This window comes from Marmota marmota, unplaced genomic scaffold, assembly GCF_001458135.2.
Source record: "Marmota marmota marmota unplaced genomic scaffold, marMar, whole genome shotgun sequence".
Lineage (NCBI taxonomy): Eukaryota > Metazoa > Chordata > Mammalia > Rodentia > Sciuridae > Marmota > Marmota marmota.
This window is the reverse complement of record NW_026000229.1, coordinates 34292622-34317320: the sequence shown is the minus strand read 5'-3', so window position 1 is coordinate 34317320 and position 24699 is coordinate 34292622. Positions and strand designations below refer to the sequence as shown.

General features: G+C 34.9%; 1 protein-coding gene and 1 long non-coding RNA gene across 5 annotated transcripts in view; both read left to right on the top strand.

The window, feature by feature from the left end:
* Ctdspl2 (CTD small phosphatase like 2) overlaps positions 1-11695 on the top strand; it is a 67868-nt gene extending 56173 nt beyond the window's left edge. For 2 of the 4 annotated variants that reach the window (XM_048792969.1, XM_015480717.2), the window contains 2 exons: positions 10212-10274; positions 10379-11695. In XM_048792969.1, the coding sequence (XP_048648926.1) occupies positions 10212-10274; positions 10379-10462 (147 nt within the window). In that variant the 3' untranslated portion in view covers positions 10463-11695. Of the gene's footprint in view, positions 1-764; positions 852-2205; positions 3359-10211; positions 10275-10378 lie in introns of those variants that run through there. The other 2 variants (XR_007343797.1, XM_048792970.1) reach the window with 2 other exon arrangements.
* Positions 11696-12675: 980 nt separating this feature from the next.
* On the top strand, positions 12676-20712 carry LOC107138148. The gene is made up of 2 exons (XR_001502975.2): positions 12676-13583; positions 15511-20712. It is a non-coding gene; the product is annotated as an uncharacterized LOC107138148 (long non-coding RNA).
* Positions 20713-24699: the final 3987 nt, after the last annotated feature.

Genomic DNA, 24699 nt, shown 5'->3' with positions numbered 1-24699 from the left:
TTTTTTTTTTTTTTTTTTTTTTTTTTTTTTGGTAAGATTGCACAGTGGCTTTAGCGGTTTGAATTTGGAAGGGAAAGCTATTTGAAAAATAGGTAAATAATGATTTTTAGATGACTCATTAAGCTTCTAGATTTGAAATTTATTTCACACAGATAGATGGCTTTTGGTCTGTTTAGGCAGTATTGATAGTGAAATAAGAAACCTGGAAAGGAGATAATTTGGTTCTTTTCAGTATGATCATATAATTGAACTTTTTTCTTATTTCCACCATTTCTGCTTTAACTCTTCTTTTTAAAAGTTCTTATTTCATGTGGATCTGGATAGTTGTTGTGGTTTGAATAAAAGGCTTATAGGAGTACATATGACTAATAGTTTAAAAAAATATGTATGTACTGAATGTCTCTGTGGAATTCTAAGAAATATTTTTTGTTATATATTTTTAGTTACACTTTCTGAAATTGAAAAATAAATAATCTAAATAACAATGAGCAGGAAGTTTGAATCTTAGAAGCTATAGAGATTATTGAATTTTAATATTATGACTAATTTACTTCATCAAGGACAGGGTTTAGTTCCCCTTTCGTAAATTTTTGAGGATGTCCATAGTTAACATTGGGTACATTCCTTTGGATTTCTGGTGTTGGTATGGCCATTCTGTCTGCTTTTTTAAAATAACTGAAGAAATCTTTGGGTTAGGGTTCCCCCAGTTTTTTCAGACCAGCAAGCTCCCTTTAAACAGGGAATGATGTCTTTTAAAATTTCAGTGGTGTTGTCTCCATCTACTGGCAAAGAAGAAATATACACAAGGGTCTGAGATGATCTAAGAGATTTTGGAGAAACCACATTATTAGGTAAGATGTAACTTACATATTTAACCACTGTACTGTAATGTGGCCCACTTAAAGGTAGAAACCTGTAAAGTACTGTATATACTCTTATTTAAAGAATACCTTATTGAGGTAAAATTTAAATGACATAAAATTAACCCTTTTTCAGTAAATAGTTACCTGGCAGTTATCTGTTTCCTCTTTAATATGTCAGTTCCATAGCATTTACACCCACATGCATGCATGTGCACATACACACACTCAAACATATACTCTCAGTTAAAATAGGATCAACTTATCTAGGCCAGATAAAGCATCCTATTGGGACTTCTATTTTCTTTTTGTGGTAAGTTTGTTATGGTTTACCTAATTTTAATTCTACATTTTCTTTCATTTCAAAACAATTAAATGTAAATATATCTTAATAATTGTCTGTATCAGGAGTTGGCAAACTTCCATAAAGGGCCAGTAATAAATATTTTAGGTTTTGTATGTCTGTTGCAGCTACTATTTCTGCCATTACAACATGAAAGTAGCCAGAAACAAAAAGTATGGCTGTATTCCAGTAAAACTAAATATAAAAATATACTTATGCTGGATTTGGCCAGTTGGCCTGTATACTGACCCATGGTATAATAATTATGAGAGTATATACAGTAAATTTACATATTGAGATTCTAAGTGGAAGCAAGTAATCAAATGTTCATCAAAATTCTTGTTACTGTATATAAAAATTTTAAATTAGATCCACAGAAATCTGGTTGTGGGCTTTTCTAGTTGGATTTTTTTTTTTCCTTAGATCAAAACTTGAGGGAATTTTTGAGGTAGTCACTACTGAACATTTAAAGATTGCCTGACTCATACTACTCGTCTTTTGATTGATAAGTTTATTCAACTTGGTTAATGTAGGTCTTAGAATTCTTTCGCAGGTAGATTATTGAATTCTAAATTTAGTATTACTTTAATTCCATTTGTCAGGGGATAAAAACGTAAATGATCCATCCAGAGTAAAAGTTAATATATGTTATTACTGACACTATACAAAATAGACAGATTATAGTTTGTATTCATGGAGAAAAGTCACTTGCAAGAACTGACCTTTTCAAATGAGGATATGGCACTCACAAAGGCAAAGTGTGTACAGAATTTTGTTTGAATTGGTATTTTTTAAAATCTTTTCCTAAAAGTTTGTTTTATAATTAGTTATTGGGAAAACATTTATTCATAAAATGGTTCAAATACATGTGATACCTGGAAAAACAAGTGCCTGATCACTTTCAGTGCACATGTTTAATCTTTATATTTTGTTTATATTGACACATTATCAGGAAATCCATCTCATGGTGTTACTTAGTTAAGAGGTCTCCACTGTATTTAGTTTCTGTTCCTGCAGATCCACCAATTCAAGACTCTAGGTCATCTCACTCCCTCTTCCATCCAGAAGATGACTTCTATCCACAAGCAGGACTGAATCAAAAGACATTTTTCACTTAGCTCTTGAGCTGAAACACCTCCTCAATGACCTTCCTCTGTCTCCATCAAGAACTGGAGCTCAGTTTTTTGAAGATGTAATAGAGCTATTCAGCCCAAACGTGGCTGATTGAAGACAAAAAGAAGATACCTCATATGTTTGACCACAGTGCAGACAAACGTAACTGTGCTGTCCAACTCCTCATTGTGTAAAGTATGGCAGGGGCAATTGATTTTTGACTCTGTTCACCAATAAGACTTTAGCCAGTCAGTGGCTTTTGAAGATCAGTCAAATCAACAAAACTTTGGGTCAGCTGTCCAGAAATCAGATTGTGGTAAGCACTCAAGGAGAGATAGGACCCTGTAGGGAGCTACTTTTAAAGGATGCTTTGTTTTATGCTAGAGATGGCTTTTATGGGAAAAGTTGAAGGGACAGGTGGGTGGAGAACTTCATGATTAGCAAAACTTAGCCTTTTCTTATTTTTAGTGTCTTGGAAATCTTACAGTTTAGGATGATTTTCATACCATGGAACAAGAGAAATAGAGCTTCAGTGGCTTCTGTCTCTTCTCTGCAGCCTTTCATAGAAAAGTCAGATTTGTTTTTTCTTTATAAATGGAAAAAATCATTTAAATGAAGAACTTTGTAGTAAATACCTAGTTTAATTTTGTCTTCTCCCTAATTCTGACTTAATAGAGTCATTTTGTTGAGTTTCATAAAGCATAATTTTGTTAAATAATTTAAAGTAGTATTTCACTGGGAACAGTGGTGCATATCTGTAATTCTAGTAACTCAAGAGGTTGAGGAAGGATTACAAGTTTGAGGCTAGCTTTGGCAGTTTAGTGAACCCCTACCTCAAAATAAAATAAAAAGGGGCTGAGGATGTAACAAGTTTAATCTCTGTTATCCCTACCCCAAAAGTAGTATATGTATTTGTGCCTTAAATATAACATTTGGAGTCATGGATACTTATTATTTGAGGATAATATTTTAGCTGATGAGTAATAGTATTTCAGTAATTAATTGCAAATATTAAAATTAAAAATTCTATTTTTAGTAGTATTTTAATAATTTTAAAGCAACTTTTCTATCCTTATAAGTATGGTTAGTCATTTGGTACTAATTTTTTCATCCTAATTATTAATTTACAGGTTTAAAAAGATACAAATAAAACTTTAGTTTTCTTGGTTTTGTTGTTTTTGTTTACCATCCCCCCTACCAATCCACAATGCTGAGGATTGAATTCAGATGTGCTATACTACTGAGCTACCTTCCCAGCCCTTTTATTTTGAGAAGGGGTCTTACTAAGTGTCATGGCTGGCCTAGAACTTGCAGTTCCTTCTGCCTCAGCTTCCTGAATTGCTGGAATTATAGGCGTGTGCCACCATGACCAGCTGAACAGTTCTTATTGAACAGCTGAAGATGTTCTATATATTTAGAAGTGATGACAATTGATTACTAAGCATATTAAACTAGACGCTTCATTCCCTTTCAAATTTAGAGTTCAATTTTTAGAATAAATGTTTTTGCTTTACTTTTGTTTTTAAAATACTAACTTAAAGAGCAAAAAATTATGAAAAAATTGTATAAATTTTTAATGTAATGCAGTATTGTATCAAACAAACTTGATTTGAAAGAAATAATCCAAAAAATACTAAACTTAATATAAACACATCAAAAGTTTAAATATGTATATAAAATAAAATAGCCCAGTTTTTACTTGCATTATGCTTCATCAAAACTTCAATATTTCACCCATACTAATACTTTAATATATTAATACTTTATTTCATTTGGACTCTAAAAAAATTCCTATTCAAATTGATTTCTATTTTTATTGTTATAGTATTTACCTGTTCATCCCTAGATTCACCCAGCTACACATATTGTATTCATTTACCTCTTATTTTTGGAAATTTGTTAAGCAAAAGATGACTTAAATAACTCAATGGGTATGAAGTTGAGGTCTCCACAGGGGCTACCTGAGCAGTCTTCTTTGCTTGGAGAAGGTTTGGGTTTTATCTCTATGCTCTGATATTGATGCTAAGAATGCTTTTTAAACTTTTGACATTTAAAGATTTTTTTTTTTTTTTGGTTATTGAGAAAAGATTTAAACTCTTTGTAGTATAGATAGAATACTTAACTGTAGGTATCGAAGAACTTGTATACTATACTGAAATGATCTTTTGATCTTTGGGAGACTACATATTCCCAGCCCTGTTTTGTATTTTATTTAGAGACAGGGTCTCACTGAGTTGTTAAGCACCTTGCTGTTGCTGAGGCTGGCTTTGAACTAGAGATTCCTGCCTCAGCATCCTGTGCTGCTGGGATTACAGGTGTGCGCCACCAAACCCGGCTCATGAATAACTTTTCTAATAAGTAAATATAATCATTTTTCTTCTCTGCTCTGGGTAAAATCCAATTTTTTCACTGTCCCATAGTGCCCTGGGATCTGGTTGTCACCCCTGTGCACATATACCCATACCCACCATCTCTCCATCCCATCCTTTGCGTAGCTTAATCTATAGCCATTTTGAACTACTCGCCTCTCCCTGAATCTGACATGCTCCTTCAAGCCTTCCTGCCTTTGTATATGCCATTTCCTTCCATGCTGCTGGGTCATTCTTAATAATTGTACATTTTGCTTTAATTCTTTATTTTAGTCACAGATGGACATAATACATTTTATTTTGATTACTTTTTTTACGTAGTGCTAAGGATCAAACCCAGTGCCTCACACAATTGGCAAGTGCCCTTCTGCTTTAATTCTTAGTGATGATAAGAAATAGCACTCATTAATGATCATCTTTTAAAGGAAAATAGATGTCATACTTTTAAGCGGATGAATTCTACCAAATTTTTCTTTTTTTGTGCTAGGGATAGAACCCAGGCCACTCTATCCTAGAGCTATACCATCAGCTTCTGAATCGATTGGTTTTTAAACTGATTGCTATAATGTAGCAAAATAAGTTCAAAGGATATTATGGGAAAAGTATCAAAGACATTTCCCTTTTGATGTCAGGCCATATTGTCCAGGCTTTAGTGCCGTTTCCTAAAAAGACTTACATAAAATATTAACCATTTGCTAAGAGTTTGAAATTGCCTATCTTTGAGTAGTGTTTTTTGTATTTTGTTTTTGATCATATTATTATGATAAAAGATTACAGTTTGATAAAGCAATACAAATAACTTGATTAAATTTAAACATTTTAAAAAAATTTTTTTAGTTGTAGATGAACACAAAGACTTTTATTTTATTTTATTTTTATGTGGTGCTTGGGGATAAAACCCAGGTGCCTCGTGCATGCTACGCAAGCACTCTACCACTGGGTCAGAACCCCAGCCTGAATTTAAACATACCACACAATATTTTTAACCAATTTATAAGTGGGTTTCTAGTTATGTATTTTGCATTTCTGACATTTCTTTAAAATGTAAATTAAATATATAGTTATATCACAATAAAGAAAGGACTGAAATTATAAATTAACGTTTTGGTTTTTTTTTTTTTTTCCATTTTAAAATAACTTAGATTTCTTGAGGTATAATTTATATACCATTGGATTTCTATTTAAATGACTACGTTTTGTTTAGTCTAGTTCTGTTAACCTAAAGTTTAGTACTACATATTTACAATTGGGAAATTCTCATTGTCTTAACTACCAAATAAAGTGCAGGATGTGAAGTATTGTTCATTCCAAGTAGTATCAGTGAACTGTTAATGTAATGTTCTTTCTTTGTATATTCATTGCTTTTTAAACTTTTGACATTTAAAAAAAATTTATTATTGAGAAAAGATTTAAACTCTTTGTAGTATAGATAGAAACTGTAGGTTTCGAAGAACTTGTATACTAGACTGAAATGATCTTTTGATCTTTGGGAGACTACATAGTTAAGAGTCACAAGTTTGAAGAAAGATGGTTGATGGAAAATGGGAAGTAGGCAGTTCAGGACAGGAATCTTCATATGATAGTAAAGTTAGAAGAAAAATAGATCTAAAGGCACCTCGTGGAATAGATATTGAAGCATTTGTCTACGTGTGTATATATATATTTGTGTATCTTAACATAGTAAGTAATGATATTCTCAAGAATTAAACTCTTTTGCTGGGTGCTGTGGGGTATCCTGGCACAGGCCTATAATCCCAGCAGCAGGAGGTCAAAGCCATCCTTAGCAATTAAGCAAGACCCTAAACAATGTAGAGAGATCCTGTCTCAAAAAATAAACAAAAGTCCTAGAGATTTGGCTCAGTGGTAAAGTGCTTTTGGGTTCAATCCTCCTCGCCCCCCCCCCCCAAAAAAAAACAACACAAATTAAGCTCTTGATTTTATACATACTCTGTATCTGCAGGATAATAACATAGCGCTTCTTGTATGTATTTCTGGTCACATTTATCTTTAATATACAAAAGACTTAGGCCCTGCTGGGCTATTTCTACTTCTGAGATCTTACCTTTGTATCACATGGTCCTAACTTCAGACCTACTCGTTATTTTGACCTTTCTACATTCTTTTTTTCGCTACTCAGTCTATCCTGAAGCACTTTTCTGTTCAAATGGTGAATCTATTCTGATAGGAACTTTAGTCAAGTTTTTCTTCCTCTTTTCATGTTAAAGAAACTCTCTAGCAATATATTCCTCTGTGTGTAGTGCTACCTTTCATTCTCAGTAAATAAACACATTTTCAAAGCAAACTCAAATTTATTTTCTAATACTGGAGTGCTGTACTTCTGGGATATATCCTTAACCTCCCTTCCATCCTCCTAGGACACAGGGTCTCTCTAAGTTGCCAAGGCTGGTCTTGAACTTGCTGTCTTCCTGCCTCGGCCTCCTGAGTTTCTGGGATTAGAGATGTGTGCTGCCAGCAAGCACTGTCAAATTTTAAGTTGTGTGTTGGGGATTCATGCCCTGTATGCATACGGGGCATTAGTCCCTGGGTTCTCTCCCCAGAACCACAGAAGGGGTTTAAAAAAAAATCTAAAAAAAATTTTTATTTTCATTATATACATAAATATAATAATGACAGGTTGGGGTTGTGGCTCAGTGGCAGAGTGCTTGCCTAGCATGTGTGAGGCACCGGGTTCGATTCTTAGCACCACGTATCAATAAATAAAATAAAGGTTCATTGACAACTAAAAAATTTTTTAAAAAAATAATGAAAATAATAGAATGCATAATGAAGGATGAATCGTTGACCTAATTGGGAAGTTGTGGAATATCACTTAATTTGGTTTTGTTTTGGTTTGGAGGGAGTTGGGGGAGTATTCCTCTGCAATGGAAGTGTGTTGTGTACAGAGGAAACAAATCTCAAATGTCAGAGCCCTGTTTCTTACTTGACTATATTGAGCAAGTGATAATGAGGATGTTAGAAAAAAAGTTTGCCAGTGAAATGTAATTTTTTGCCTTAACAAACAAATAAGATTATGTTTGGTTTTCAATCCAGGCTCCAAACCTGGATATTCAAAATATACCAGATAATTTTGAAATATTAATATTATTTAGAAGAGCAAGTATAGCTGGGCACAGTGGTGCACACCTATAATCCTGGCAACTAGGGAGGCAGGAAGATTGCAGGTTCAAAGCCAGTTTCGGCAACTCAGTGAGGCCCTTAAGCAACTTGGTGAGACCCTCAAAATAAAAAGGCTTGGGGTTGTGGCTCAGTGGCTAAGGGCCTCTGGGTTCAATCCCTGGTACCAAAAAAGAAAGAGGAAGAGGTGCAACTATAGTTAACTTTTTTTGTTGTTTGTTTTTTTAATGCCTTATCACAAATAAGTGATTGGATATTGAGAATTTGGTTATTTTTATCTGCTTGGGGATGGGGTGTGTATGGCTCACTTTGGTTTTGATTAGTCTTGAAATTTAGATGAAATGCCTAACTAGTGGGATTAAAAATAAGTATATCATTTTAGAGATTAGAACAGAGTGATATTATTATAGAATAACAAACAGTTATACAAACAGTTGTATAGTCATGTAGGATTGCTTCTATTTGTCTATATTGCCTAACTTTAAAGAGTTGCATTTCACTTGATTTTTGTCACATGCCTACTATATATTTAGCAGTGTTTTGTGCTGGTAATCCCAGAGACTCAGGAGGCTGAGATAGGAGAATCACAAGTTTGGGGCTACCCTCAGATATTTAGGAAGGCTCTAAGCAACTTCACAAGACCTTGTTTCCATAATTAAAAAATAAAAAGGGTTAGGGATATGACTCACTGGTTTAAGCATCTCTAGGTTCATTCCCTGGTACAAAAATTGGTAGACTGGGTGGTGAAAAAAAGAATGTAGAAAGGACATCCCTACCTCTGAGAAGTCCTTTGCATGATTCCCCTTTTACCCCTGCTTTGCCATAAAACATTTCCCAGAACTGGGATTTTTGTTGTCTTGGGAACATTTTTTGTGTAGATGCCTGAACTAAACTCCACTAAGCCTAAATTTGATTTGTAGCCACCGAAGGCCCCAAAAGTGGGGGATACTGGGGATTGAACTCAGGGGTACTGGATCATTGAATCACATCCCCAGCCCTAGTTTGTATTTTATTTAGAAACGGGGTCTCACTGAGTTGCTTAGCACCTCTATATTGCTGAGGCTGGCTTTGACCTCTTCTTGATCCTCCTGTCTCTGCCTCCTGGGCTGCTGGGCACCATAGGCCTTTTTAAGGGAGAAAAAAAAAAAATCAGAATGCACAGAATCTGGTTCAATAAATATTCATTATGGTATATGTAGTTAATGTTACCTTTCAGTAGAGTACAAAATTTTTCTTTTTATAAACATCAAAAAATGAATACAATTTAGAGAAATCACAATCTTTTGTAAGTAGTGTTAGGTGGTTCATGATTTTATATTTCTCTGCTTTTTGAGTATTAAGTATGTTACAAGAGCAACAGTAAATGTAAGTAAGAAGCCAGACACAGAATAATAAAATAGCTGGGCATGGTGGCACATACGTTTAATCCCATCAGCTCAGGAGATTAAGGTAGGAGGATCATGAGTTTAAAGCCAGCTTCAGCAAAAAAGTGGCTAGGATTATGGTTCAGTGGTTAAACAACCCTGGGAGTTCAATCCCAGTACCAAAAAAAGAAAGTAAGAAAATACACATAAGGTAGCTATTTGGTTACTATAGTGTTTCCTGATATTGAGTAGTAGGTTTTGAGAACTGGTATGTGTGTACGTGTAAGTTGTAGATGGACACAATATATACTTATTTCTATGTGGCACTGAGGGTTGAACCCAGGACTCACGTGTGCTAGGCAAGCGCTCTACCACTGAGCTACAACCCCAGCCTGAGAAATGGTGTTTTAATCTGAAATAGCCCAGTGGCACTAATTTATATGCTATATCTAAATCATTAAATGTAGAAGAGCAATTCTGATTTCCAAAAAAATGGTTATTTAAGCCCACCAGTCCAGATATTCCTTCTTGAATATTGTTTGCCTTAATAAAAATTTTAAATAGGATTTTAACAGGTGATAATTGTTGAGAAGAAATTCTGAATAATTATTGAGGAAGGTCATTGAGACAGGTCAGCTAGATATGGACATACAACTTGCCTAATAATTGGATGGATGCTACCTGGCTGGAAGATGGAGCTGATTGGTGGATCAAATTCCCAGAGGGGAGCTCTCTACTTTTAGTTTAAATGTCTGTTAAAATTATATTCTGATGAAGAACTTTTACATTGTATGCTTTTATATAACTATCAAAAATGAAGTGATCACCAGTGATGATGATTATTCCACTAAAAGATTAAGTGGTTTCTTATATGTGAAATATATTTCGTTTGAGTGGTACTTAGTAAATATTTCTACTCCAAAATATGAAACTTTTAATCATATCAAAAGTTAGACCACAACAGATATTAAAAATAAGTGGTTTTATTTTTTTTATTTGCTGAAAACTTATCTTTGCATTTCTTTAGGTTTATGTGAGATTAAGACCATTCTTCAGGGAATTCCTGGAACGAATGTCTCAGATGTATGAGGTAAATGTGCTGAGCCTAATTACATACGTATTTTCATTTTATTCAATATAGTACCCATATTTAGATCATGTATAATGATTCCTTCTTTTCCCCTGAATTTGTAGATCATTCTTTTTACTGCTTCTAAGAAGGTGTATGCAGACAAGTTACTGAACATACTAGACCCTAAAAAGCAACTGGTCAGGTAAATTTAATTAAGAAATAGTGGAAATGTCTGTCACACTGATCTATGAAATTATGATGATTCTATTTAATTTTAATAGCCATTTTCAGTTGGCTATATAGAGATTTACTATGTTGAATGGCAAAAATAAATGAATTTTCTTAAGCCCCAAAATTCTTAGAGTTCCTAACCATAACTCCAGACAGACGTTCTTTCTAAAGGATACGAAGACCAAATGTATTTATTCAATGTGACATCTATATCCTCATTTCTTTTGGGATGGGGGAATGGGGGGTTGTGTTGAATTTTCCACTGTGAGCATGATGTTTGACCTTATTTTTCTGAGATAATGCATGTTGTATTCCTTTTTTAATGGCATAAACGAGTTGATGTTAACAGAAATGATCAAATTGAACTCTTGTGTTTTTTCAAGAGCAAATTTATCTTCCATGGAATGAAAATGATACATAAATTTAATTGGAAATGAAAGTTGGTTTAGTCAGGGCTGGGGATGTGACTCAGTGGCAGAGCACATGCAAACAAAATTTTGATTTAGTTACTCAGGTTTTCCTAATCTTGATTCAGTTCCTTACATGTGCCTGATCCAGAAGATGGCATGCATTCCTGGTTAGGCCAGGGGTACACTGGGTGATTTTTAAAACATTTTGAAAATCAGTTTAATTATTTCTGTCATCTGAAGTGAGACTTCAGTTAAGACTGCAACAATCTTGTTGCATCCTTTAAGATATAGGAGTTAGGGGCTGGGGTTATAGCTCAGTAGTAGAGTGTTTGCCTAGCATGTGTGAGGCACTGGGTTCGATCCCTGGCACCACATAAAAATAAGCAAATAAAATAAAGGTATTATGTCCGTCTCTAATAAAAAAATTAAAAAGATATAGGAGTAAGTCTTTTGAATTTTTTACCAAGAGTGGAGATGACACAGAAGGCTCATAAAAGCTTTAATAGCTAAGTATTAATTTTCTTGAGCACTTTGTCCCATATTGTCTTCATGAAAAAACCTAAACTTAATTTTCTGCTGTTAATGATTCCTTTATTATTGAGTGGTTACAACTATACAGAAAGGTTTTTTCTAATGTCCTCATTTCAGGGTTTTTCCTTCTATATAAAACTATTCTCTTGTTTTTCAATCTAAAGGATCAGCTGGAGACATACACTTGAGAAATAGTATTTTCTATTCACAAAAGTATATTGTAATTTATGCTCATTTTACCTGATTTTAATAAATGTATAAAAATGATTTTGTTTTGATGACTTCATTCATTCTAAAGATTTCTGTTCAGCGTGTATAATGTTCTATGAAACAGTGATAAGCAACATAAACCTTTGGAGTTTTCATTATGCTATTACATTGTTATAAATTAACATCCTTTTTAAAAATTAGCTTTAAAAAAATCAACATATTGGGGAGTATAAATTTGTTTCCTCTAGTTGTAATTTTTAAAAAATTTGACCAGAAGAACATTTTGAATAGTAGATTTGAATAGAATGCTATGGGGAATTCACCTTTAGAGACAGTGGGGTAGACTGAAAATTCCTGTAATCTCTGAATCCCATAAATTCAAATGCAGATTTGTTGACATGGAAGATCTGCTATTAAATGAGTGGCACAAGTAGATTTTTCTTAAACTGGAAATTCCTACTCTTGGTCCTCAGATTCCTGGAGAGTTTATAGTGTAATTAAAGTAACCATAGTGTCATGTTCATTTGTCTTTTGTATTAGTGCATTTGGCACTGTTGGCAAAAGAGACATCAACACAGTGACTTGGGATTACAGGCTGTGCCTGCCTCTCCAATTTCCATTATCTGAATGTCTATAGAAGTAAAATATTTGCTGTCATTTTTCCAAAGTAGAATTGTCTTTAAACCTTTTAGAGCAGATGATGATTTGAGTAATTAAAATGGGGTATGTGTATATAAGTTTATTTTTGTTGAGCTGTGACAGATTTTGTGGGTAGAAAATACCCCCCCCCCGGAAATTGCATAATTAAAAATACAGGTATGAGGGGAGGGAGAGGAAGAGGCAGGTAGGAGTGATGATGGAATGAATTAGACATTATTATCATAAGTACATGTATAAGACATGAATAATATGAAAATACTTTGTATAAAATCAGTATCTTGAAAAATTGTGCTTTATGTATGTAATATAAAATAAATTTCATTCTGCCATCAAGTATAACAAATCAGAATTTTTAAAAATGGCCATACTAAAAAAAAAAAAAAAAAAAGGCTGGGAGTGATGGTGGTGCTGGGGTGTATCTCAGTGGTAAAGCACCCCTGGGTTCAATCTCAAATACCACAGAAAAATAAGTTCTTAAGAATTTTAGCCACGTGTAGTGGTGCTTACCTGTAGTCCTATCTCATCAGGTGGGGGATTTCTTGAACCCAGTAGTTTGAAACCAGCCCGAGCAACAGCAAAATGTCATCGCAACAAAATGAACTGAAGATGTAGCTCTAGTAGATAGAACTTATGTTGAGAATAGAAAAATGGTAGCTAGGCATGATGGCATGTGCCTATAGTCACAGCTACTCAGGAGGCTGAGGCATGACATAGTCCCTTGTTAAAAAAAACATATTATGTGTTTATGTATATACACACACACACACAGTGTCTGTCTCTGTCTGACAATGTTCTCTTTTTAGATTGGCAATATCTCTTTATTCATAATGCCTACCACTGTACTAGTGGTAACTATTGTGTAAGTGCATAAAGGAATGTTTTTAGTTATGTTAATGGTCTTTGCAAAACTTGATTTAATGAAACTTAAACTTGTTAGCTTTATATTCACTGAGAAGAAAAATGATGCTGAAAAACTTCAGGTTTTAGTTTATTCCTTCTATCTCTTGTACTATTGAGTTGACAAAACTCTGGTAGCATTTCTTTTCAAAGGAACTTTTAAATCATGTTTCCTTGAATCTCTTGTTTCTTCTTTAAAAAAAAAAAACAACAAACTTTTCCATACTAGGCAAAATGTAAGTATGTCCATACCGTTACTCTTAAGGATTTACTTACTTATTTATCATTTTAGCTTTCTAATGGAATCCCTATAGAAAGCTGGTTTATGGATAAAAATGACAATGAACTCCTAAAATTGATTCCATTTCTGGAGAAGCTTGTAGAACTGGTAAGTATAATTTATTGTTTTTTTTTTGTCAACTATGTGGAAATCTCTTGCTTTGTGTGTACTGGTTTTTAAAAGTTAACTGCTAAGAGATTAGGGGAAAGTTTCAAAAAGATTGAGGATTTTTTAACGTTTTTAATAAACTTTTTAAAAATGTACAGCAGAGGGGCTGGGGTTGTGGCTTGGTGGTAGAACGCTTGCCTAGCATGTGTGAGGCACTGAGTGTGATTCACAGCACCACATATAAATAAATGAATAAAATAAGGTCCATCAACGTCTAAAGAAATAGTTTTTAAAAATCTACAGCAGAAATCAGTTAGGCTTAGTCTTATAATCAAATAAAAGATACTCTGTATTATCTAGCATGCACAAGGCTCTGAGTTTAATTCCCCATAGAGCTCCCCTCCAAAGGAAAAAACAAAACAAAAACATACGCCATATTCTATATTACAACTTACATTTGTATACTGAAGAGGCAGAGTGTCTATGTGGCTCTTTTACACTCCTTTCTAATAAAGTATACAAAAACAGATACCAAGAATGCTATCGGGGGCCTTGATGGCAAAATGAGTGGACTAGGCTTTGGTCTGTGAATTAGGACTTCAGAGATGCAGGTAAATCCTATAGATCAGGAATAGCTCCAGGGAGCCAAAAATATGGTTTTAATTTATCCTCACATCTGTTCATGTTAAGAGTAGCAGGTATAGACATGGAAACTTCCCTAAAAACTACTCTATTTCCCGGAGTTGGATGAGCTAGACTCTCACTGAACAAGTGAGGACAGAAGGGAAACCTCTAGAGTGGCTTGAGAGTCACTGGGTGAACACATGTGGGCAGATCCCAGAGGCTCGTTGTGATTTAGGGAAGAGAGGAAGGAGTCTTTTAAGTTCTGTCATCACCTGTAACAGTCAAGGTTCACAGCTGCATGGCAGATGTGTGAGATCTCAGCAGGTGGGGGTTAAAGAAAGTCCCTCTATACAAAATTGGTATTCAAGGGAAATTAATCAGTGACCAGTAAATTGGCCCAAAGGATTAGGGGAAGATCTTTAATGGAAGGGAAGAGAGAAGAGATATATCACAGAAACAAATGGAAAGTCCCAGACCACTGAGGAGACCAAGGACAAGGAGAGGGCTCTCCTTCCTCAATAGGGTTTGGCAAAGAATTATAGGACTGGAGTTAGAATGCAGTGATGTAGAATCTCACCTGGAGTTCTGAGCCCCAGACTTCACTGCCCACCATTGGTCTCTATGAGCATTTTCCCCCCAGTAGTGGGGACTGAACCCAGGGGAATTCTGCCACTGGACTACTGCCACAGGGTCTTACTGAGTTGCCCAGCTGGCCTCTAACTTTTGATCTCCTGCCTCATCCTCCCAAGTATTGCACCAGTCAATTTTAAGAGGAAAGTAAGATTTAATGGCTTAATCCTCTCATCTATCTTACAAGTTAACTGTATCTGTGTTATATTTCTGTACAATAATCCTTTGAAGTCCATCCAGAATTGGTTCTAGGATCTCCTGTTGATATCAAAATCTGCTTAAGTCCCTTATATAACATGAAGTAGTATTGCCATATAACGTATACACATCCAATAAACTTTAAATTATCTCTGGATTACTTATAAGACCTAATACAATGTAAATAAATATTTGTTATACTGTATTATTTAGTAATTAAGACAGGGGAAAACTCTATATATGTTCAGTACACATGCAGTTTTTTCCTGAATGTTTTTGATCCAAGGATGGTTGAGTGTACAGCTGTGGAACCAGTGGCTATAGAAGGCTGACTGTATTTGGCGAGCAAAATAATATAAATCATGAAATTAAATAGTACATTTCCTCTGCAGAGTAAAGCTGTTTTAATGTTATAAGGATCATATCTTTGAAATTATGTAGCTTTTTTAAAAAGGTCTCTTTTTTTTCCACACAGAATGAAGATGTCCGACCTCACATCAGAGACAGATTTCGCTTGCATGATTTGCTGCCCCCAGATTAAGTACAAAGACTTGTCAAATCACTGAAGGGGGAGAGAATGCAGGACCCTTTTGGACTGAAACAAAAACATTGCCATTACTGTTGAAATTTTGCATTTTTGTACCCCGTCTTGCTTTTCTTATCTTTGGTGCCCAATAATAATCAAGGGTTACAGAAAGAGACTATCTATCTCAGATTGAATACATACAGTAGGTAGGCTAAAACAGAAGAGTCTTTAGAACTAGTGCAACTCCAGTGAAATTTTTTTATGTACAGGACATCTGCAGTTTATAAAGAATTCTGTTTCTGCCACCAGCAGTTTGACCTGTAGTTACACAGGATTTTATGATAATAACAGAGATGAAAATGGACTTTTGTTTTCTCTCTGTTTGGTGCTCTAAGTGGGTTTGTAGCCACTTTTCTGTTACTTTATGATTCTCATTTCAACAGGAATGGCCAGTAAAAGTTGTTTTATTTTTTCCTGTTAAGGTTTATAACCTTTTTACATTTTTGACCTGTATTAGATTAGAATTTCATTATGCATTCCTTTTAGTTGAGGCGCTTCATAGTTTTCTGGAAATAGTCAGTTTTTAGTTTTTTTATTATACATTTGAATGGCCGTTTTCCTGCTTTGTCTGCCTGCATATTGTATATTTGTTTAAAAATATTCTCTACTTTTAGTCAATGTAAGTTTCATTTAAAAAGACATGCATTTATATTTTGTTTCTGTAATATTCTACTGTAGGTGAAATCTTTTTAAAAATCAAGAGACTGGGTAGATAAGAATATATATGATGACTAATATTCAAAAGATTTAAACCATTGTGATGGCGTGTATTCCCAAATGGTAATATCTTGCAACGGCACACAGATTTAATGGATAAAGGTATACCTCAGACTTCACTGTGCTCACCAATCTTTGAGGAGAAAAGTTTAGTCACCTGTTGGGCTTGATTTAGTTACTGCTGCCTTTGGTTTTCTCCAGGAATGGAAGTATGCAGCACAGTGACTCAGTATTTTTAGTTACTTTGCATGGGCTGGTAGTACCTCTGTTATGCTCTCAGTTACAATCAGTTTAAAACTCTGTGTAACAGTCTTGGTACCTAACAGTAGCTATGCATAATCCTGTGGCACAGTACACTCCCAAGCCACCAATGCAGTTAATAGGCTCTCATAGTGGTTTTCTATGCTATATGAAAATAGTCTTCAAGCCTTGGTTCTCTAATGCAGCTACCACAAGAGGTTGATATTTTTATAGTGGTGTGTAATCTCCTTTTCGGGAGGCTTTTTATGGAAGGTAGAATTTGTAAAAGTTAGTATGCTTTGCCTCTCAACTGCATTAACATACCACAGGCTTAGACTGTTTTTGTGTAAAGGATGTCAAAGAACGGCACTTTTTCTAAAGAGAAGTTTGATATTTTGTATGCTTGTTAAGAAAGTACAGTATTGGAAATTAAAGGTGGACAACTGATAATTGAGGAGTATGTCAGTTAATTTTTTATGTATATTACCTGTTTACTTGTACAACTTATTGTACAAATTACATGCAGCTTCATTTTCAAATGAATCCTTAAAATAAGGAAATCTTTTTAGGAAAACATTTAATTTTTGTATTTTTGATTTTAAAAGGCATGAGTTATGTCAGTTTTCAGTGTATTAATGAAGATTTTAACTTTTCATCAGGTTGAGTGTTTTCTTACTATATTATCTGTTGTGTATGTAGTTAGCATATTGTGTCACTGAACTGTTTAAAATCTAGCATGTAGAGCAAGCCTGTTTTGTGGAAAATCCTTATTCATTAAAAAAAAAATAATCATGGCAGATTTTCTGCAAAAAAAAAAAAGCAAAAGCATTTGCAATTCAGAATACTGATTTTTTTTTTAATTTAAAGAAAGGTATTTTGCTTGTAGGAAAAAATACTACAGATTCGTTTTAATGAGAATCTTTGAAATGTATTTATCTTTAGGGCATCTGGGCATCTTTATGCTGTTTGTCTTATGTCTTTCTTGAAATAAAATGTACATACGTTACCTTTACATATGCTCTTGCGCAAAATTGTGAACCTAGTTACATTTCTCCCTGCTCCCTTCTTTTTTATGCTCAAACAGCAAAACCCAAAACATAAATAAGATCTGAACTTTCAGCCTACATCGTATTTGCTGAAAGCTGTTCTGATTAAATACAGTCCCAAAGGGCCTTCCCATAACTGAAAGGGAAATGTAAGCACCTATACCACTGTGCCTCTGTGCACTTTAATAATAAAAAGCAACTTTTAAATTATCTTTTATTAATGGTAAAGTCCTTTTCAATCCCATGCTAGGAGTATTCTTTTATATCAGCTGATAAACAAATCAAGCATAACAAGCTTCTGTAAAGCTAAATAAGGGCAATTTTATATGGCCAGAGAACATTTCTTTAGACCAAATTAATATATTATTTCTTCATCACTTTATTTGGGTAATTTTAAAGTTGTTAGTACAAAATTTAAAATCTCCCCATTACCTTTTTTATCTGTTAATGGATATTTAACACTTCCATTTAGTTAATGGGAGGTGTGTATTTTTTTAATTGAGATGTGCCAGCCCATCAGCTCACACGGGAAACATAAAATCTTAAAATCTAATTGTAGTGAATGCAGGAGAGAGATGGGTCCATGATGACACACAGCAAAAGTGACCTATGCACACATTACAACTCTGAAGTACATAAGAAAATTGTGCTATTTTCAGTGATAAATATCTGACTTTTAAGACATTCTTTTAAATATTTGTTGTCATTGTTAGGCTGTTTTAATTAGTTGTTTTTAAAATTCCATGTAATATATGTATCCCTAATCAGATTTATCACAATATTTCTTCTTGGATCCTAAAAGAACTGATGACAGTTCGTAATCATAAATTGTTTTATATTAGCTAGTCGGAATATTTATTTACCCAGTGGCTTTATCTGCTTCCCAAAATTGATTTGGGATTTGTTGGAAGAAGCATTGTATAACTTCTATAAACAGCTATTTGCTTGTAACTGTTGGTGAAATGGATGTGTACATTGTTTATATATATTTATATATATATATATGGTTTATGTGTAAATTATATATATATATATATATAAATATATATATATATATTTCTCTGGCTTTCTTTTTTTTAAAAAAATAGGGTTAACAATTTTTTTTTGAAGTTATCTTTGGCCAATGACTTTTGCAACTAGATATTACTTTCATTCGACCTTCTAAAGATGTTCGCTTCTCATTATTTTGTTGTCAATTGCCTGAAAAACAGAAGACTTCATCTCATCAAGGAAGAAAACATTTCATTATGCCTACAGATCTTTCCAGCGAGCACAAAATTCTTCATAAGGACCAGATCTCTTTCACATCTGTGTCAGTCATAAAAACATGAAATGTAAAGGACAATGAAGCCTTCATTTACTTGTACTAATATTATGGTGTTATGTACTACTTCATTAGCTAGTTAAGGTTTTCTGATCTGACTTCTCTTTGTCTTCCTAGGTATTTATTTGTTATCTTTTAATCTTGTCTAAACTAACTTAGCTAATATTTACCCACCGAATAACTATGCCAAGCAACTAGGAAAGAATGTTTATTTTATTTCCCCTTATAGGGGAAGAGTGGACTGGGAACAAAAATGTATGGGCCAAAAGGCCTTAGGTTGTCATTCATTCACTTTCTTATTCCTCTCATGAGTTATATTTGAATATAGTATATGGTTTCAGTGCTGTGATATACTTGATTATGTCATCACTTTTCATGTCTTCCTGTGAGTTGAAAGCCTGCTAGGAATTTCTATAATACACACTTAAAAATTTCAGAGTAAGAACCACAAAACTCAGTATGTCATATTTAAATGCTACTTAAATTATTATTGGAATCTAAATATCACTGACAAGGATACATTTTTATAAAATGTTTCTCTGTATCTTGAATTGAAATTAATTGCCTAGAGGCAAAAGTTCTGGAGCTAAAATTATTTGAGACCTTTTTCAAAAGAGGTTAAGAGAGCAAAATAAGTTTATATACTATTTATTTCAGATACTATTACTTTAAGATACTTTGGTGATTCCCAGACCTCACATCATTAGAATTACCCTAAGGAGCTGGGTCTGGTGGCACACACCTGTAATCCCTCCAACTCTGGAAGGTGAGGTAGGAAGATAGAAAGTCCATTTGAGACAGCATAGTGAGACCCTCTCTCAAATTTCTAAAACATTTAAAAAGGCTGGGGATATAGCTCAATGTAAAGTACTCCTTGGGGTCAATATCCTGTGCTGTCCTACCCCCCGACACACTCACAAAAATTTTAGAGGAGCTTTTCTAGTAAGATTCCCAAAGCTTGTCCCTAGAAAACTCTCATTATGGGGCCAGATGGTTTTTCCCCCCCATAGAGGTGTATGTAATGATGCAATCTATTTTTACATATTCATACATGCACACAATGTAACAATATACTTTGGAGAGTTTGGTCTTTTTAAAGCTCTTCCTGGTTTGGGAAATCCCTGTTCTAAATGATGTGGCAGTGGCTTGAGAGTAGGCAACAAAATAAAAGTTTATCAGAAATCTCTGTGGTAGTTACAAATTTTTTTTTAAATTTTCCTTTTTTAGAAAATAGGACCAAATTTCACAGAACTTATTCAAGATACATGGAGGAATAATAAAGAAGTTTGAGGCTATTGCTCATTACCATTTTTGTCTTTCATATTTTTTAAGAGTTTGCATTTCTAGGACTTGGAATAGTTGATCATATACACAGCTGAAGGACATGTCCCTGAATGAGACCATTATATAAATATATAAATATATATATATATATATATATAAACTGTAAAATATTTCACTATTTTTTTATTTTATAAATCTTTGTAGAAATAAGCAATGGAATACTACTTTCATCTTTTGAATGGGATTTTTCAAGGCAGTGTCCTTTTGGCATTAAGGTAGGGGGGAGTTAATATTCTCTCTACCTATTTCCACATAAATCAGTATAAAGTTATGGACATTTAAAAATCTCAATTTCTACTTATTTACTATGCAGTATAGCCGTGAAAAAGTAATGTAGACTTAGTTTTCTCATCTTCAAATGCCCTGATCACCCTACCTCACAGGGTTGTTGTGGGGATAAATAAAACTTTTATGGAAGCACTTTTCTTTGATGAATTTTATCAGCTATCAGAAACAATATCATTTCTAACAACTTATACTGGCACAGTGCTTTTTTGTTCCCAAGTACAGTTTTTTGTTTTTTAACCTTACTTTCCCTTTTAATATTGATCTTCAGGACAAACCTATAAGAACCACAAGGGGTTGTGGATCAGGAAAAAGCAATAAGGAAACAGGCTCAGAGAGGGCTGTGACCAAAGACCTTGCAATTCCTGAGACTATCAATATAACAGCATATTCTCATACCTTGCATTGTTGTGTGATCATGCTTGTATGTGAATACAAAGCTTCCTCAATATATATTGTGTGTGAATACAAAGCTTCCTCAATATAGCCAAAAAAGGTTGCTAGAGGTGTTTAAACCCCAGCAGGCCCCTCTCCCCCACCAACATTGTTACAAAAGGAATATAGAATGGTACAAATTAGGCCTAAGAGAACAATCCAGTTTTTAAACAAAGTTCTACCTTCTAAATACACACATAAAAGAAATGGGTCTAGAAAAATATGTTCCCACAATCACATAGGAGACTAAAATTCAGATCTTGTAATTACCATTATTCAAAGTAATGGTTTTAGAAGAGTGACCAGTCTTAGTTTCTAGAACTACTACTGAAATAAACACTTGAAGCGAAGCTGAATAGAATGATGAGTTGGTTTTAGAGAGAGATAAGATGGCAGAGAATCAAATTATAGTGCGCTAAGATGAGGAATTCATACTTGATGTATAGACTAATGAGCCAATATCACTATAAAGTAGCACTCTGCTCCGATCCCAATCTCTGTGATGAGACTTGTGATAACTTCCTTGTTCTCTGAAGGAATGTGGTGCACAGATAGTCTTGGAAGTCACCAGCCCTTCAAAGATAAATGATTGCTCAGAGTCAAATGACTTGAATTCACATCTCCTAAAAAAATCCATTTACTAGTTCATCTGTAAAATGGGTGCACCAAGACCTACCATTCATTCTACGGTCATGTACAACTAATTAAAACAATTTTTTAAAAAGACCAACCATTCAGAATTTATAAAAGATGAAATGAAACATCAGTATCTTATAAAACTAAAGCAACACAATAACTTACCAGTATGGAGATGTTTATTGTGTAAGTGAAATGACAGCTATGCACATAGGTTTTGGGAGATGCCTGTCTGTAGAGGCAGAGAGTACAGTGGGTTAAGGGCATTGTTACAACACCACAGAAGTTAAGAAAGATGTGAGCAGTGCATTTAAGCAAATGAAAATGCCAAGTGATAATGAAGGCTTCCATGGCAAACATGTTCAATGAAAATATGTTGGTTGCTGAGAAAAAAGTGGATGAGTAACTGAAAAGTAATGATGACTTAAGAAGTCTAGTAAGGCCAGGCACAGTGGCGCATGTCTAATCCCAGTGATACGAGGCTGGGGTAGGAGGACTGCAAGCTCTAGGCCAGCCTCAGCAATTTAGAAGGCCCTAAGCAATTTAGGCCCCTTGTATTTCAAAAGTTTTTAAAAGGGGCTGGAGATGTAGCTCAGTAGTAAAGCACCTTTGGGTTAAATCTCCAGTACCCTACCCCGCTGCTGCCAAAAAAATAAAAAGTAAGTCTAGTAAGTAGTTGGGGTAGCAAGCTTACATAAAGGATTTGCTAAATTGAACTACTTCAGTAGTGATACTTATTTCTTGAAAATAGCTATTCCTAATGAGAAATGATTTTGAAAATACTCCCTAGAGCAGGGTGTGGTGGTGTACCCCTGTAGTCTCAACAACTTGGGATGCTGAGGCAGGAGGATTGCAAGTTCAAGGCTAGCCTCAACAATGTAGTGAGACTCTGTCCCCAAAAATAAAGAACTAGGGATCTACCATTGGTAAAGCACCCTGAGTTCAATTTGCAGTACCCACCTCCCATAAGAAAAGCTGTGAGTGCTGGGTATGTAGCTTAATGGTACAGCTCTTGCCTAGCGTGCACAAAGCCATGGGTTCAAACTCCAGTAGTGGGGAGTGGGGCAGGTAACTACCTGGGTTGGGGTGCCGGCAGGACACTGGCACCACACACACAGAGAACCCCCAAAATGACCTTAATATGTGTTAGGCACTACTAGCTAGGTGCAGTGGTGCACACCTGTAATCCCAGCACCTTGGGAGGCTGAGGCAGGAAGATCGCAAGTTTGAGGTTAGCCTTAGCAATTTAGCAAGGGAGGCCCTAAGCAACTTAGTGAGACCCTGTCTAAAAAAAAATCTAAAAAGGACTGGGGATGTAGCTCAGTGGCAAAGCACCCCTGGGTCCAATCCCCAGTACCCAAACAAAACGTGGTTGGGCACTACTAAGCAAGGCTCTGAACGGCAGAAGAAAGCAAAACTGAACTCAAGTTTATAATTTAGAAGTAGAGATTGACATTATTGCTGGGAAAAGGGTCATGAAGAATGGTTTGAGGGGCTGGGGTTGTGGCTCAGAGGTAGAGGGGGCTCACTTAGCATGCGTGAGGCACTGGGTTCAACCCCAGCACCACATAAATATAAAATACAGATATTGTGTCCACCTATAAAAATATTTTTAAAAAAGAATGGTTTGAGAGTTTATTTAATAACAATTATTTGAGATGAGATTCTTAGGATATTGAAGGACTAAAGACTAGGCTTGGTTGGGCAGAGAGGTTCAAGCAAAAAAATCATATTGTCTTAAAAAGATCACTTTGGAGCTGGGCACGGTGGTGAACACATGCATCCCAGTGGCTCGGGAGGCTGAGGCAAGAGGATGAAAAATTCAAAGCCAGACTCAGCAAAAGCGAGGCACTAAGCAACTTAGTGAGAGCATACAATACAAATAAGGCTGGGGATGTGGCTCAGTGGTCTAATACCCCCGAGTTCAAACCCTGGTATTAAAAAAAAAATCACTTTGGTGGTTATAGAAGGAATAGCAGGGTTGGGTGGTTCTGTAACTCTCCACATAAAAGTGTTTCCTTTCTCCAAGACAACAAATGGTTAATTCATTGAGTGCTAGAGTCACAGTAGACAGATTGGTAAGATTCTGGGGGAGAACATGGTTTCTTTTAAGTACTGAGAGTTTAGTTACTGGATTTTGGAGTCTCCTTGAAGAAAGGCATGTTTTTTTTTTCCACTGGCCAGATAAGAATGGAAAGGTACTCCTGGATTTTATGACATTCTATAAAATAAAGTATGGAAAGGTGTATGAAAGTTGTATAGAAGACAGATGCTATCACTTTTGTGTTTTGTTTTTTGGTACTCAGGATTGAACCCAGGGGTGTCAAGTACTGAGACACACCCCCAGCTTTTTTAAATTTTTTTGAGACAGGGTCTCACTAAATTGTTTAATGCCTAAATGCTAAGGCTGGCCTCGAACTTGCAATCCTTCTACCTCAGCTTCCCAAGTCACTGGGATTACAGGTGTATACTACCATGCCCAGCCAGATGTTTTAACTTTATGTCAAGATTCTTGGTTGGGGCTGGGGATATAGCTCAGTTGGTAGAGTGCTTGCCTCCCATGCACAAGACCATGGGTTCAATCCCTAGCACCACCAAATAAATAAATAAATAAATAAATAAATAAAAGATTCTTGGGTTAAGTTTTTTGTTTGGGTTTAAAATGGAAAAAATGGTTCAACTAGCTATTTTTGTATCAAGTCACATAATTTTAAAAAATGTAATGATTCATTAATTTTGCAAGTTTTACCCCCCCACACACACACACAGACAGGGTCTGGCTATGTTGCTCAAGCTGGCCCCAAACTCCTAGGTTTAAGCTTCTGCCTTGGCCTCCCAAATGTGTGTCATGTGTCCAGCAAACAAATAACACTGTCACACATAATAAAATTCATATACATATATGAATAATGAATACATATTGATACATTGTGTGTGTGTATACATATACACAAATACACAAGTTTTCTTTTTTTTGCAGTTGGTACTTAGGATCAAACCCAGGGTCTTGCACATGCTAGGCAAGTACTATACTACTGAGCTACATCCCTA